General features: G+C 44.1%; 1 protein-coding gene across 2 annotated transcripts; it reads right to left on the bottom strand.

Moving 5' to 3' along the window:
• Window positions 1-604: 604 nt before the first annotated feature.
• On the bottom strand, window positions 605-15,212 carry chst6 (carbohydrate sulfotransferase 6). 2 transcript variants are annotated; one of them, XM_029634095.2, is made up of 2 exons: window positions 15,050-15,212; window positions 605-2,545 (listed from the first exon to the last, which is right to left on the bottom strand). In XM_029634095.2, exon 2 carries the CDS (start codon window positions 2,519-2,521, stop codon window positions 1,337-1,339), a length of 1,185 nt encoding a protein of 394 aa, XP_029489955.1. In that variant the 5' UTR covers window positions 2,522-2,545; window positions 15,050-15,212; the 3' UTR covers window positions 605-1,336. The 2 variants fall into 2 exon arrangements, with proteins under 2 accessions (XP_029489955.1, XP_029489956.1); XM_029634096.2 differs by having other exon boundaries at window positions 605-2,542.
• Window positions 15,213-16,228: the final 1,016 nt, after the last annotated feature.

Genomic DNA, 16,228 nt, shown 5'->3' with positions numbered 1-16,228 from the left:
TATCAGTCACAACATAATAAAGTAGAAAGATATTTATTTAAAAAATGTTATTTAACCTTTTTTTTTAACTATATTTGAGGACATTCCACATTTAATTATGCCCTTCAGTTAAATAATGTCATTGATATTCAACACTATGGAAATGTTCCTTAAACAAAGAGCAGGGTGCATAAACTTTTTAAGGACATAACAAAGCCATAACACTGTTTCATTTTTAACAATGCTGTGGTGTGTAAAAGGTCACTCTATTCTTGATTAATGATCTTATGGCGTTAAACAAAGCCACTGACCAACACTCATTGCAAGGTTTCCCAGACACAGATGAAGTCTAATCCTAGACTAAACCATGGAGTACCTGTTTATATAAAATGATATACACACTAACAAAACCCATAAATCCACTTTCATAGACCACCAAACCATTACAAACACACAGGCATTCACACGCACACTAGGTTGCACCCTTTCTCACATGCACACTTGTACATGTGTTTTCATCTGGTGCTTCAAACTACAATACATTCTGAGCATAACTGGTTGTGATTGAGAGAGAGGGCTTATCATCAGTCTTCACTGACGGCTACAGTACAGCAGCTCCTTCTCAAACCCCGGTCAGGAATAACATCATGCCACGGAGCTGGGCTTCATCTCTGGCTCCGGTATGTGTAGGTTGGAAATCAATGTGATTTAAGACATGCCTAACTCTTTCATTCCTTCCCCAAACACTAACCATTATTTCAGTACTTTATAGAACATTACAACAATGACAAAAAGAAAGATTAGAATTGAGAAAATAAAACAACATAACCATTAGTCTCTGTAAACATAAACCAAAGCAGATCTACATCTCGTTGACATGCATTAACCCAGGGGTCCCCAATTACATTCAGCCTTGGGCTGATATTTCCTTGAGTGGATGGTCAGGGGGGCTGGAATAACTGATCGCAAGAATCCCAAACAGATATAGTATTTGACAAAAACAGACTCATCAGATATAGTATTTGACAAAAACAGAATCATTTCAAACCTTGATTACACTGGGATACGATCACATATGCCTCTCTATTTATTAGTGTAAATACTTGGGCATGGATTTCCTAAATTAAAATCATTTTGAGCTGATTTCCTGGTGATTTGACTGTATTTTATGTTCCGTGGATCACCTATTGGGGAACTTTGCATTAACCCCTAACCAATACTGGCCTCCAAGCTCTTTTTCCAGTTCTATTTCCCTTAGGGGATGGATATTGACACCCTCTTGTTGGTGAATAGTTGCATTGTTCTCATTCCCACAAATACATTTCAGTGTGATTTGGTCTCTGAAAATATTATCTACTCATTGTTTGTCAGTTTTGGAAGGGAGCCAGCTGAAGTGATATCGTTCACGGGGAGTCAGAAGGTCCACGTCAAGTTTCTTCTGTTCTTTCTCACTGTCAACGGTCCTATACCCCAGCAAAGACATGGCGCCCTTACACACCTCCTGGATGTTCCTTACCTTGTCATGGGGCAAAGTAGTACGCCAAGCCTGAGAGACGTCTGCTGCGTTGCGGGAGGTGATTTGGAAGGCCTCCTTCTTGGTGCCCTTGCCCTTACCGTGGGTGACCTTATAGATCCACTCCTGTAGTGACTGTGTCATCTCCAGCCCCACAAACTGATACATACTGTCAATCACTGTCAAGGGGTCTCTCACCATGTCCTCGTAGCGTACCATCTTGTAACGTCCACGTAGAAAGTCTGGAGGTTTGAGCATGGCCCTCTCGTGGATGCGGATGTGGCTGCGGCATATCTCCTGCATGACGCGATACTGAGTGTCATCCACCTTGGTGTTGCCTTGCTCCAAGACCAGGGCATTATCCTTCACTAGGGCTTTGGCTGACTGCTCCCTGGAGCGCGCCACAGCCCGCGGGTCTCTCACAAGGTGGATGATGCGCAGGTCCAGAGTGGGGTCCTGCAGGAGAGGGTACAGGGAGTCTAGCTCAAAGAAGCGCACCTCTTTGAGCACCACATGGCTGTAGGTCCGACAGGCCTCTTCTGCCCCCTGCAGGCCAGGCCTGTCACACTTCTGCTTGCACTCTGTCTCGTTGCTGAAGAGGTGGCGGGGTGTGAGCTGGCAGGCAGGGGGAGAGCACAGGGCACGGCTGTGGCTCCACATAAAGAGAGCTGACATGTTGTGCTGGGCGGGAGTGTAGGCATCCATGACAGACATGTCACACTGGAAGACGCTGCGCATCAGGTCTCTCACCGCCATGCGCAGTGCCCGGGCTCCAGGCATCTGCAGAGTGGTCCACACATGCCACGATGGCTCCATCAGGTAGAAGACAGACGGGTGCTGGCTGAACACCTGGCCCAGGAAGGAGGATCCAGACCGCCATGAGGACAGCAGGAGCACGTGGACCTTGCCCTGGGAAGGAGGGCTACCACAAGGGAGCTGGACATACCATCCAAACAGCAGCACCACAGCCACTCCCTGAAGAAGCAGCAGGAACACCACGGTCGGTGGCGTCAGTCTGAAGCGCGGCATGCCGGAGACTCTCTGTGTGAGCTGCTGAGAATTTATAGGAGGGTGAGAGGGCGCAATAGAGAGAGAGAGAGAGAGAGAGAGAGAGAGAGAGAGAGAGAGAGAGAGAGAGAGAAAGGGGAGGGAGAGAATAAGGAGAGGCATATTTAGAGTTTCATTCAAAAATGCTATGTATACACATCTTCAGAAATGTTGGTAAATTAGTTTTTATTGTTAAAAAAAAATATGAAAGATGTGTTTTTCACTAATCATGGCATAGAGTTGTTTAATTAAAGACATGTATTTGTTTAAAATCTATCACTTGATGGTTTCATTTCAGAGAGACAAATAATCATGTTCTTAGCAAAATGCTATATATCTGCTTCACTGAGAAATATGTTGTACTGCTACGTTTTATAGAGTGAATCAAATAATGTAACAAATAATTACGTTTTTTATAAAGGAATGTAGAAATGAAACATTTGTGACATCAATATTTAAAAAATATTTGTTTTATATAATTCAATACACTAATATGAGAACTGTATGTAAAACATTTACATTTGACATTTACATCTGACATTTCAGTCTTTTAGCAGAGTCTCTTATCCAGATTGACTTAGAGTAAGTGCATTTATCTTAAGACAGTGGTTACCAACAGGATAATCGCGATCGACTGGTCGATCTTCAAGGTATTCCTAGTCGCTCACCAAAGACTTCTGTAGAAAAGCCAATGAAAAAGCCATGCGCTGCTTTTTAAAATTTGTATTAATCTTTCGCTGTTGGTAGTAAGTGCACTTGATTCTGAAGTCCTGCATGCCAGTTAGGCAGGGTTCCCATTTTAAACCATTTAATTTGTCTGGACGTACAAACTCTACCTACCCGGCGGAACTTAGTAGATAAATCAAGTGTACCTACTGCGCTGGCCAATCGGAAAGCTCAAATGACCGCTCCTACATTGCCAGTGTACCACAACCCTGCAGTAAAATTTGATACTAGCCTAATAGCCTTTATTTTTGAAGTTTATTTTGTCATTTTATTTTTACTCCCAATTTCGTGATATCATATTGATAGTTACAGTCTTGTCCCATCGCTGCAACTCCCGTTCGGACTCGGGAGAGGTGTAGGTCGAGAGCCATGCGTCCCCCGAAACACAACCCCGCCAAGCCGCACTGCTTCTTGACACACTGCACGCTTAACCCGGTAGCCAGCCGCACCAAGGTGTCGGAGGAAACACCCTACAGCTGGCTATCGAAGTCAGCGTGCATGTGCCCGGCACGCCACAAGGTGTCGCTAGAGCGTGATGGGACAAGGACATCGCAGCCAGCCAAACCCTCCTTTAACCCGGACGATGCTGGGACAATTGTGCACTGCCTCAATTGTGCACCGTCTCCCTGTTGTACACCGTCTCCACCATCTCCCGGTGCACCGTCTCCCTCATGCACTGCGATGCAGTGCCTTAGATGTGTGCGCCACTCGGGAGGCCCCAGAATTCATGAAGTTTAAAACCATGACCAAAGAGACACTGTTAAAGAATACAGCAAAGAGCATAGAAGGGATGCTGAAAAATCGGAATAAAACAATAATTAAAAAATGCTTTTTAGAAAAGAAAAAAAAATGTTTAAAGTTTTTATTCAGCACTGTCAACACTTTTACAAAATGTGCTTCTCCCTTCTTCCACTTGTGCTGCAGCTGCAATGAATGAGTAGCCAAATGTGTTGATAGGCCTGAGTTTCTGTTTTTATTATTAGCAGCGCGTGTGTGTCTATTTTAATATAGAGGAATATTTCACTTTCTTTGGTCATGGAAACAATATTAATTTGTGCATGAGACAGAAATAATGCAATGCAACTCGATTTTCGCCATCAGGTGGAAGACTGTTCCATCTTTCTGGTCAGGGGTGTATTTATTCTGCCGATTCTGTTGCTAAACAAAGTGGGATTAAAATTGATTTAGTTGTCATTGATCTACACAAAATACTCCATAGTGAGAATAAAATTCTACAAATAAAAATGCATAACTAAAATATAGTTGTTGCAAAAGTACTCACACATTTTGTTTACGCAAGCCTATAATAGTTCAGGAGTAAGATTTGGCTTAACAAATCACATCAGTTACATGAACAAAGTTTGTGGTCATATGCACATCCTAATGTGCTGGGCTAATAAAGAATACCTGTAAAGAACAGGAAGTCTGCAATTCACCGCTTTATTGATGACGTTTCGATCCGAACCAGATCTTCATAAAGTCAAACAGATTGAGTGGTCACATCCAAAATCTACACATTTCTCCTCACATGACGCATGGTGGGTGTGGAAACAATTAAATTCACTTTTGCGCATAGTCCATCATAATTAATCACAAAAGGTACATATGATCATAAAGCATTATATACATTTATACAACGGGTGGGTCTAATCCTGAATGCTGATTGGTTAAAACCGCATTCCAGACAGTGTCTATTTCACAAGTTACCACGGGCTAAATCTATGACTTTAAAATTCCTATTTACACTGTTCAATGTCAATGCGCAATCCACTGTCATCAGCACAGCCAGGCAATATTTTACTTGATCTCCACTATTAAAAACATCTAGACATTATCCCACATTTCTTTTAGACTAACATTTAGTTTTCAACAGCGGAGATTTGTATAAACCTTGCGGTCGCTCTCCGACATTTGCAACATTGTTTCAATATTCCAATTCGATCTCCAGCTGTCCCATAGTAATGAACGTGTCTGGAATCGGTACGAAACAGAAAGGCAGGCAGCATTTCTCAGCCAGTCGAAGTCATGAATCACTTGGCATCATTTTTTAGTTAAAAAAATGAAGTGCAGCTAGTTTGCAGTCTTTCCAGCAACAGTTCGAAGTGATTGTGTTAGCTGTGTTGTTGGATAGCTCCTCTGAACAACAGTGCCCTGACGAGAGGACATTTTCTATGCCAGGCGAAATTGTGCCTCATTGTTATGGATATATCCAAATAAATGTTTATAGAAAACAGCTTAAACAAATGCAGTTACAGTTGTTATTTTGGCTGCACTGTTTGACGTGACTGTAAATTAGCCATAGTTGACTAGCTAGCAAGCAAGGGATAAGAATTTTGCCTTGCCAGAATAGCAATGGAACATTTAGGATGAACGAGTGGGTTTCGTCCATAGACACAGAATAAAAAGACAACGACTGGGTCGCTTCTCTGGCAACCAAACTGATAGAACAAACGACCAGTCGGCGTGGGTAGCAACCAGAGATTTATGTCGGGACTATATCTTGTGGAAGGATGAAATAGTATGAATAAATTCATCAAAATAACATTTTTTATAAAAATCATTATTTGAATATGTTGGTAACCCATTGTATAAAAGTGATAATGCCCTCAAAGCCTGTGTTTGGAGGATATATTCAGGCAACATTCGCACTGAGCTAAAGGGTAGAGCTGCCGCTTTCAAGGTGCGGGACTCTAACCCGGAAACTTACAAGAAATCCTGCTATGCCCTGCGATGAACCATCAAACAGGCAAACCGTCAATACAGGGCTAAGATTGAATCATACTACACCGGCTCCGACGTTCGCCTTATGTGGCAGGGCTTGCAAACTATTACAGACTACAAAGGGATGCACAGCTGCGAGCTGCCCAGTGATACAAGCTGTTAGGAAAATTATGATTAAATGACTGAACAATATTCTCATTTTAAATAGAACTGTAACTAAGTAAACTTATACTCTGTTTTATTATATCTGATTAACAATATGAGTTCATAAGAAGGGATTGTGTGACACGGACAAGGAGTAATTAAAGTAAATGAACACCATTCCAACTAGGAAGAAAGGAATGGGTTGTGGATTAAGTAAACAGATAAGGTAGTTAAGCTATGATTGAACCGACGAAACTGAGCTCTGGGGTGTATTAGATAAGGCAGTGAGTGCATTCCTAGGTTTTCTGTTAGTTAGAACTGTCAGCTAAGTGGACAAAAGGAACACTTATGTGAGAATGCAATTCATTGACTGCAGCTCAGCGTTCAACACCATTGTACCCTCAAAGCTCATCACTAAGCTAAGGATCCTGGGACAAAACACCTCCCTCTGCAACTGGATCCTGGAATTCCTGATGGGCCGCCCCCAGGTGGTGAGGGTAGGTAGCAACACATTTGCCAGGCTGATCCTCAACACTGGAGCTCCACAGGGGTAAGTGCTCAGTACTCTCCTGTACTCCCTGTTCACCCACGACTGCATGGCCAGGCACGACTCCAACACCATCATTAACAGGGCTCCGGGCAGCCAAGCGGAAATGGAGGAAAACTCGCCTCCCTGCGGACCTGGCATCCTTTCACTCCCTCCTCTCTACATTTTCCTCCTCTGTCTCTGCTGCTAAAGCCACTTTCTACCACTCTAAATTCCAAGCATCTGCCTCTAACCCTAGGAAGCTCTTTGCCACCTTCTCCTCCCTCTTGAATCCTCCTCCCCCTCCCCCCCCTCCTCCCTCTCTGCAGATGACTTCGTCAACCATTTTGAAAAGAAGGTCGACGACATCCGATCCTCGTTTGCTAAGTCAAACGACACCGCTGGTTCTGCTCACACTGCCCTACCCTGTGCTCTGACCTCTTTCTCCCCTCTCTCTCCAGATGACATCTCGCGTCTTGTGCCGCCCAACAACCTGCCCGCTTGACCCTATCCCCTCCTCTCTTCTCCAGACCATCTCCGGTGACCTTCTCCCTTACCTCACCTCGCTCATCAACTCATCCCTGACCGCTGGCTACGTCCCTCCTGTCTTCAAGAGAGCGAGAGTTGCACCCCTTCTGAAAAAACCTACACTCGATCCCTCCGATGTCAACAACTACAGACCAGTATCCCTTCTTTCTTTTCTCTCCAAAACTCTTGAACGTGCCGTCCTTGGCCAGCTCTCCCGCTATCTCTCTCAGAATGACCTTCTTGATCCAAATCAGTCAGGTTTCAAGACTAGTCATTCAACTGAGACTGCTCTTCTCTGTATCACGGAGGCGCTCCGCACTGCTAAAGCTAACTCTCTCTCCTCTGCTCTCATCCTTCTAGACCTATCGGCTGCCTTCGATACTGTGAACCATCAGATCCTCCTCTCCACCCTCTCCGAGTTGGGCATCTCCGGCGCGGCCCATGCTTGGATTGCGTCCTACCTGACAGGTCGCTCCTACCAGGTGGCGTGGCGAGAATCTGTCTCCTCACCACGCGCTCTCACCACTGGTGTCCCCCAGGGCTCTGTTCTAGGCCCTCTCCTATTCTCGCTATACACCAAGTCACTTGGCTCTGTCATAACCTCACATGGTCTCTCCTATCATTGCTATGCAGACGACACACAATTAATCTTCTCCTTTCCCCCTCTGATGACCAGGTGGCGAATCGCATCTCTGCATGTCTGGCAGACATATCAGTGTGGATGACGGATCACCACCTCAAGCTGAACCTCGGCAAGACGGAGCTGCTCTTCCTCCCGGGGAAGGACTGCCCGTTCATGATCTCGCCATCACGGTTGACAACTCCATCGTGTCCTCCTCCCAGAGCGCTAAGAACCTTGGCGTGATCCTGGACAACACCCTGTCGTTCTCAACTAACATCAAGGCGGTGGCCCGTTCCTGTAGGTTCATGCTCTACAACATCCGCAGAGTACGACCCTGCCTCACACAGGAAGCGGCGCAGGTCCTAATCCAGGCACTTGTCATCTCCCGTCTGGATTACTGCAACTCGCTGTTGGCTGGGCTCCCTGCCTGTGCCATTAAACCCCTACAACTCATCCAGAACGCCGCAGCCCGTCTGGTGTTCAACCTTCCCAAGTTCTCTCACGTCACCCCGCTCCTCCGCTCTCTCCACTGGCTTCCAGTTGAAGCTCGCATCCGCTACAAGACCATGGTGCTTGCCTACGGAGCTGTGAGGGGAACGGCACCTCAGTACCTCCAGGCTCTGATCAGGCCCTACACCCAAACAAGGGCACTGCGTTCATCCACCTCTGGCCTGCTCGCCTCCCTACCACTGAGGAAGTACAGTTCCCGCTCAGCCCAGTCAAAACTGTTCGCTGCTCTGGCCCCCCAATGGTGGAACAAACTCCCTCACGACGCCAGGACAGCGGAGTCAATCACCACCTTCCGGAGACACCTGAAACCCCACCTCTTTAAGGAATACCTAGGATAGGATAAAGTAATCCTTCTCCCCCCCCCCCCCTTAAAAGATTTAGATGCACTATTGTAAAGTGGCTGTTCCACTGGATGTCATAAGGTGAATGCACCAATTTGTAAGTCGCTCTGGATAAGAGCGTCTGCTAAATTACTTAAATGTAAATGTAAATGTAATTAAGTTTGCAGACGACACAACAGTGGTAGGCCTGATCACAGACAACGATGAGACAGCCCTTAGGGAGGAGGTCAGAGACCTGGCGTTGTGGTGCCAGAATAACAACCTATCCCTCAACGTAACCAATACTAAGGAGATGATTGTGGACTACAGGAAAAGGAGCCGCTACCCAGTAGCACAGGGTATGGTAGGTTCTCAACCAAACCTAGGTTACTTCGGAACTGCCCTCTGGTGGTGTTAATCTCTAAATCTGCGGTTGGGTAAGTTTTGGTGTCCCCGTGTACACAGGTGATGTCCATGGTTGGAGTGGTAGTTCTCTGTGGCTGGGTTAATAGTGAAGGCATGATGAGGGAGACCAAGCTCTGGGAGTCTAGAAGAGCATCAACTTGGACCTGTACCCGTCTGAGGTGCGGTGGGTGGCGGAGGGCTTGCACACGGGTAGAATGACATGGAAATGGTGTAGATTGGAAATGTCAACCTGCATGGGTTCCTCCTTCTTGGGACAGTTCCATGCGATGCGTCCTATTTCGCCACAGCAGTAGCACTCTCGGATGTCAGTATCCACCCCTCTATTCCCTGTCTTTGCTTCATGTTGGAAAACACAATTCTGGTGCCCAAGTTTCCCATCCGCTCTTTGGATTTTCTCTTTCCAAACCCGGGGAGTCTGCAGTTGAGATGTCTTCCTTCCTCCTTCTTTGAGGCCTCCCTTTCCGGGGGGGGGGGGGGGGGTCTGTCCAGCTGACTGGGTTTGAGCAGTTCTTCAGTTGCTCGACATCACTGAACAAGGTAAACCACTCCGTCCGCTGTGGTGAGACTGCCCAGGCTGACAACCTTTAACTTGTAAGGTAAGGCAGGGATGTAGTGGTCAATCATGATTCTTTCCATGATGTCCCCAGTACTGAGGGTTGCGGGCTGTAGCCATTTTTTTGCCAGGTGGACCAGGTCAAACTTTAAATGCGCAGCCACAAGGTTTCTCTGATCAATAGTCCTGATATTACTCCTGTGTTCTCCTGTCCTGCTATGCATTGTAAGAGCTTGTTTAATTTCTCCTACATAGCATAAACCAGAAATACATTTGATAAGTTATACCACATGTTTTATAGAACACTTGATGAAACCCTGAATCTGAATGGCCTTGTTTGTAATGAGGTGATTGAACATTGTGCTGTGATAGCTGTGCTGTTGTGCTGTGATGTGATGTTGTGACAGCCATGCTGGTTAAGCGTATTGGGGTGATTGAACATTTGTTCAAGTTACACTGGGTACATCTGTCACATCTGTAATTACCGTCCGACATTGTCTAGGAAGGTGCTACATGGTAGCCGTGGAAGATCAGACCTCACCACCATTTGACTGATGTTGGGGCCGCGTCTGAAGACTACCTGCTTGGTTTATTGTTACTGTAATTTAATTATACCAATGTGTTTTCATTAATTGAATTCCCTTAATCTATTTCATGAGAATTTGTAAGATTCTTGTTTGCATAAAATAGACGGAGACCAGTCTTATCAATAATAGGTAACAGAATTTATTCTCGGAGCGCGCTACCACGTTACCACGAGCAACAGTTTATATACAATAACATGACGTCATTTCATTGCTTAACAGAATCCCCTCCTCTCGACCGGGACAAAGTGAGGTTAAAAGTTCATTCTAACTTACTAACACACTCCCAGGTCACACAACATATTTGAATTAACTTTTGACCCCTCAACATTATCGATCACCACTTAGCTGACAGTTCTAATTAACAGAAAACCTAGGAATGCACTAACTTCCTTATCTAAAACACCCCAGAGCTCAGTTTCGTCGGTTCAACCATAGGTTAACTACTTTATCTGTTTACTTAATCCACAAACCATTTCTTTCTTCCTAGTTGGAATGGTATTCATTAACTTGAATTACTCCTTGTCCGTGTCACACAATCCCTTCTTATGAACTCATATTGTTAATCAGACATTATAAAACAGAGTATAAGTTTACTTAGTTACAGTTCTATTTGAAATATGGATATTGTTTATTCATTTATTCCTAATAATTCTAACATTTATTTACAAGTATTTTCCAGTTGTGGGTCAGTGCTCAATATGTGCCAGTGTTTTTTAACGACGTGGTCGAACTGTTTGCCTAGTGGGGAGTATTGAAAAAAGCATTGGACTCGTTGGTCAGGGGGGCGGGGTGGTTTGAGAGTGAAGCTCTCATCCTGGGTCATATTTTTGTAACGGACCTGTGCCAATCCTCTGGTTAACCCCACTGTCTAAAGCACCCATCCAGACAGTGAGCATTTTTGTCATAGTCACTCTGTGTTCAACAGATCCTGCGTATGTGACTGTATTGGCTGATAGGGAAGCCCTTTTTCTGGGGTGTATATTGTTGAAGCTATCTCCGCATAACAGGGAATTCTCATTAGTTGGCTTCCTGTATAGATCCGTGCTAAAGCAACCCCCTCCCTCTTTATCAAAATGTCCATAAAACTTGTTTCATGCACATAAAAGGTGAGAGTGAATTTCAGATGTTCTCTGCTTGTATTGATGAAGGAGTGAAATGTATGAAGTTCCTGTGCTGTGCCCTGGAATAGAAGGAATATGTCATCAATGAACACTGGCGTAGCACTCACCCCCGCAAGGTGATGGGTGAGTGCTACGAGCCTCCCGGGGGGCCCACGAGCCCCCTGGAGGTCAGGCCCCCAAAACTGTGAAGGACCTCCGCGTTAATCTGGACCTTGATGTCTCTTTTGACGAACATATCACGAATATTTCAAGAACAGATTTTTTTCAATCTCTGTATCATTGCAAAAAATCTGACATTTTTTGTCCAAAAATGATGCAGAAAAGCTAATCCATGTTTTTGTCACTTCTAGATTAGACTATTGCAATGCTCTACTCTCCGGCTACCCAAATAAATCACTAAATATACTTCAGTTAGTGCTAAACACGGCTGCTAGAATCTTGACTAGAACCCAAAAATGTTATCATATTACTCCAGTACTAGTCTCTATACACTGGCTTCCTGTTAAGGCTAGGGCTGATTTCAAGGTTTTACTGCTAAGCTACAAAGAATTACATGGGCGTGCTCCTACCTATCTCTCCGATTTGGTCCTGCCGTACATACCTACACGTACGCTATGGACACAAGACACAGGCCTCCTTATTGTTTCTAAGAAAACAGCCGGAGGCAGGGCTTTCTCCTATAGAGCTACATTTTTATGGAATGGTCTGCCTATCCATGTGAGAGACGCAGACTCGGTCTCAACCTTTAAGTCTTTACTGAAGACTCATCTCTTCAGTATATCTTATGATTGAGTGTAGTCTGGCTCAGGGGTGCGAATGTGAACAGCAAGGCACTGGAGAGATGAACCGCCCTTACTGTTTGCCTGGCGGGCTCCCCTCTCTCCGCTGGGAGAGATTCTATGCCTCCGACCCTATTACGGGGGCTGAGTCATTGGCTTACTAGTGCTCCTCCATGCCGTCACTAGGGGTGCATCACTTTAGTGGGTTGAGTCACTGACGTGATCTTCCTGTCCTGTTTTGTGCCTCCTAGGGCTTGTGTGGTGGAGGAGATCTTCGAGGGCTACACTCAGCCTTGTCTCAGGGTAGTAAGTTTTTGGTCTGTTGATCTCCCTTTAGTGTTGTGGGGTCTGCACTTTGGCAAAGTGGGTGTCTTATCTGGTGTCCTGTGTGAATTTAAGTATGCTCCCTCGAATTCTCTCTCTCCCTCCACTACCGGAGGACCTGAGCCATAGGACCATGCCTAAGGATTAACTGGCCTGATGACTCCTACCTGTCCCCAGTTCACCTGTTCGTGCTGCTGCTCCAGTTTCAACAGTTCTGCCTGCGGCTATGGAACACTGACCTGCTCACCAGATGTGTTACCTTGTCCCAGACCTGCTGATTTCGACCCTCTCTCTCTACCGCACCTGCTGTCTCGACCTCTGAATAATCGGCTATGAAAAGCCAACTGATATTTACTCCTGAGGTACTAACCTGTTGCACCCTCTACAACCACTGATTATCATTTGACCCTGCTGGTCATCTATGAACGTGTGAACATCTTGAAGAACAATCTGGCCTTAATGGCCATGTACTCTTATAATCTCCACCAGGCACAGCTAGAAGAGGACTGGCCACTCCTCAGAGCCTGGTTCCTCTCTAGATTTCTTCCTAGGTTTCTGCCTTTCTAGGGAGTTTTTCCTAGCCACTGTGCTTCTACATCTGCATTGCTTGCTGTTTGGGGTTGAAGTCTGGGTTTCTGTATAGCACTGTGTGACATCTACTGATTTTGATTGATTGATGTAATATATAGGCCTAGTGCCTAACACCTTGATCAGACCGACAGCGTCATTGTGTTTTGGTACACCAGAAGTACATTAATTTCCAATGGAACACTGCATTAGCCTTGCATTGCAGAGGCAGTTGCAGTGTGTTCTGTGTGGTGCATACGTATACATCAAATTGTATGTGTAGACTTGACAGAAATAGTAACAAAACGTAAATGTTTAACTTTTGTTCGACTATCCAGGGATGTAGTGCTGCTAGAGTGCCTTTTTTCAATTTGAGAATACAAGGAGCTGGTAAAAATATTTCAGGAAAAAATATTCTGAAGTGTCCTGCAAGATCACATAATGATGAATGAGTATTTTACATAACAAGACCAAATATAATAGCATAGTAGGTCTATAATGTTACTGTTACACCAAAAACACCTCATTTCTAGTGAAATTTTAGGATGGTTAACTGAAGTTGAATAGGCACATTTATTTTCTCATGCGGCCAAAACTCAACAGTGTGTGCCACTAGGCAGGATATGTTTGGATTAAAACAAAATAAATACAAGGCTAATAGTTTGTTAACACCATCTGCTCTAATTCACTGGTAAAATGTGAAGAATTATCATTCATGATTGACAGTGATGATGGCCTATTTTGAAATCAGGTATGCCCTACTTGGTGATTGAGGGTTTTAAAAATATAACATTTTCTTGAGACAATACATAAGCATATGTTGCAATTGGAGGATGCATTTTATGCATATTCCATTATAATATTCAACTGCTTCTCCAGTTTCAACTGTTCTGCCTGCGGCTATGGAACCCTGACCTGTTCACCGGACATACCACCTTATCCCGGACCTGCTGTTTTCGACCCCCTCTCGCGACCTCTGAATGCTTGGCTATGAAAAGCCAACTGACATTTACTCCTGAGGTGCTGTCCTTTTGCACCCTCTACAACCACTGTGATTATTATTTGACCCTGCTGGTCATCTATGATCGTTTGAACATCTTGAAAAATACGATCTGTTCCTAATGGCCCTGTACTTTTATAATCGCCACCTGGCACAGCTAGAAGAAGACTGGCCACCCCTCAGAGCCTGGTTCCTCTCTAGGTTTCTTCATAGGTTCCTGCATTTCTAGTGAGATTTTCTTAGCCACTGTGCTTCTACATCTGCTTTGCTTGCTGTTTGGGGTTTTAGGCTGGGTTTCTGTATAAGCACTATGTGACATCTGCTGATGTAAAAGGTGCTTTATAAATACATTTGATTTGATGGTACAAACTTTGATTGAGCTAATTAAAAAATATATTTGCGCTCCTGACACCTAAAAAAAAAATAGCACTACACCACTGCACATTTCTACAAAAAATGTTGGATTGCATAATGAAAAAAAGTTTTACTGTAGGACGTATTATGCAGCATTGATGCGATGACGCTGTCGGTCTGGTCGAGGCTATGCCTGTAAATGGGGCAAGGGGTACAAGTCCCAAAATCAATGGGCAAAGGCATGCTACAAAGTTTCTTCATCGAACAGTTCAAATGAATGAATAGTCTACATTTAGGACATGTTAACATCATTTATATGGTATATATATGCCTATATAATAATACATGTACTGTATATAAGTATTCATACATAATACATAACATACATAATAAAACATAATTATTCTTTAGATAGGCCTTGTATTAATTTTAGAACCGAATACATTTTTTAAAAGTAATGTGCTGAAATTGAATGGAACACTCAGCTACATTAGCCTAAATGAAACCGTCTGTAGGGGTGCAATCCTTAGTTTCGGGCTATCCAATATCATACAGAACTACATACCAGACAACAGTGGACAAACACTGTTACAAACAGCGATCGGTAACCGTGATCCACAGATACATAAAACAATGTCGCTAAAAATAGTTTTTGTCGGAGCTGGTCAGTCCCAGTAGTTCGTTTATGCATGAATACTTTACCTTCTCCGCTGTGTTGCTGGGCGACGAGACCGCAATGAGTGAGCAGAGCTCTGAAACTAACTGTTGTATTACATTCACGGTCTTTAGGCAAACATCCCCTGCCTTCAGAGTGTTAGTTTGCGTAGCCTACAAAGAGTTTTGAGACGTGGCCATGAGAGCTGCGCCTGGCAGTGCAGACTGGTCTCATAGACTAGACGTAACATAGTAAACGTAAATCCGGGATACAGCCATGTGTATGGGATGTTAAGTTTGGTATGGTTACATAAGACAGAAGGTTATTTAAAATAGGGTGGTTGGTCAAAGTAGATGGGTGGGTGTATAATGTAAACATCTAGCAAACCAAAAATTGTGTGTTCAAATCTCATCACGGACAACTTTAGCATTTTAGCTACTTTGCAATTACTTAGCATGTTAGCCCTAACCTTACCCCTTTTAGCTAACCCTTCCCCTATCCCTTTTAGCTAACCCCTCCCCTAACTTTAACCTAACTCCTAACCTTAACCCCTAGCCACCAAGCTAACGTTAGGAATGACAAATTGGAATTCGTAATATAGCATACGTTTTGCAAATTCATAAAATATTAAACATTTAGCAAATTTGTAACATATGGTACGAATTGCAATTCCTAACATATCATATGAAATGGATGATGGATGTTCACAATATAATACGTACGATATGAAGCATAACATATAATGCAAAAAACAAAAGTCCTTTGAAACCTGATTCAAATGTGATGCTATGTCAAACATTATAGTCCTATGTTATACAGGGGTAAATTGGTGCCAGCTTTTTCTCTCACACACTTTGCAGCAAACTTTCGCCCATTACCTAAAGCAGACTGCTGCGCTGTACAAAGTGGCGTGCTCTCTTAAAGCAGCATACCAGATGGAGTGTCTCAGATTTGCGTACAGAAAAATACGAAAAGTCTTGAGACCACATTGGGCAGTGGGATGGGCAGGGGACAGCAGGGGTGAGAGGGGTGGCATAGGAATCTCTTACCTAAAACCCTTTCAAGTAAACTTTCCTGGGTTGGAAAGGCAGTGCATAAAGAGAAGTGAGCTCATATAGATCATATTAAATTACTGCATTACCCTGTAGATTATAGACTCATTTACTTTCATCAGGGGGTTATTGGGCTCATTAGGCCAAATGTCCCCCCAAAACATTTGGTATTTA

This window comes from Oncorhynchus nerka, linkage group LG25 (assembly GCF_034236695.1).
Source record: "Oncorhynchus nerka isolate Pitt River linkage group LG25, Oner_Uvic_2.0, whole genome shotgun sequence".
NCBI lineage: Eukaryota > Metazoa > Chordata > Actinopteri > Salmoniformes > Salmonidae > Oncorhynchus > Oncorhynchus nerka.
The sequence above is the reverse complement of the archived record's forward strand: the minus strand, read 5'-3'. Positions and strand labels throughout refer to the sequence as shown.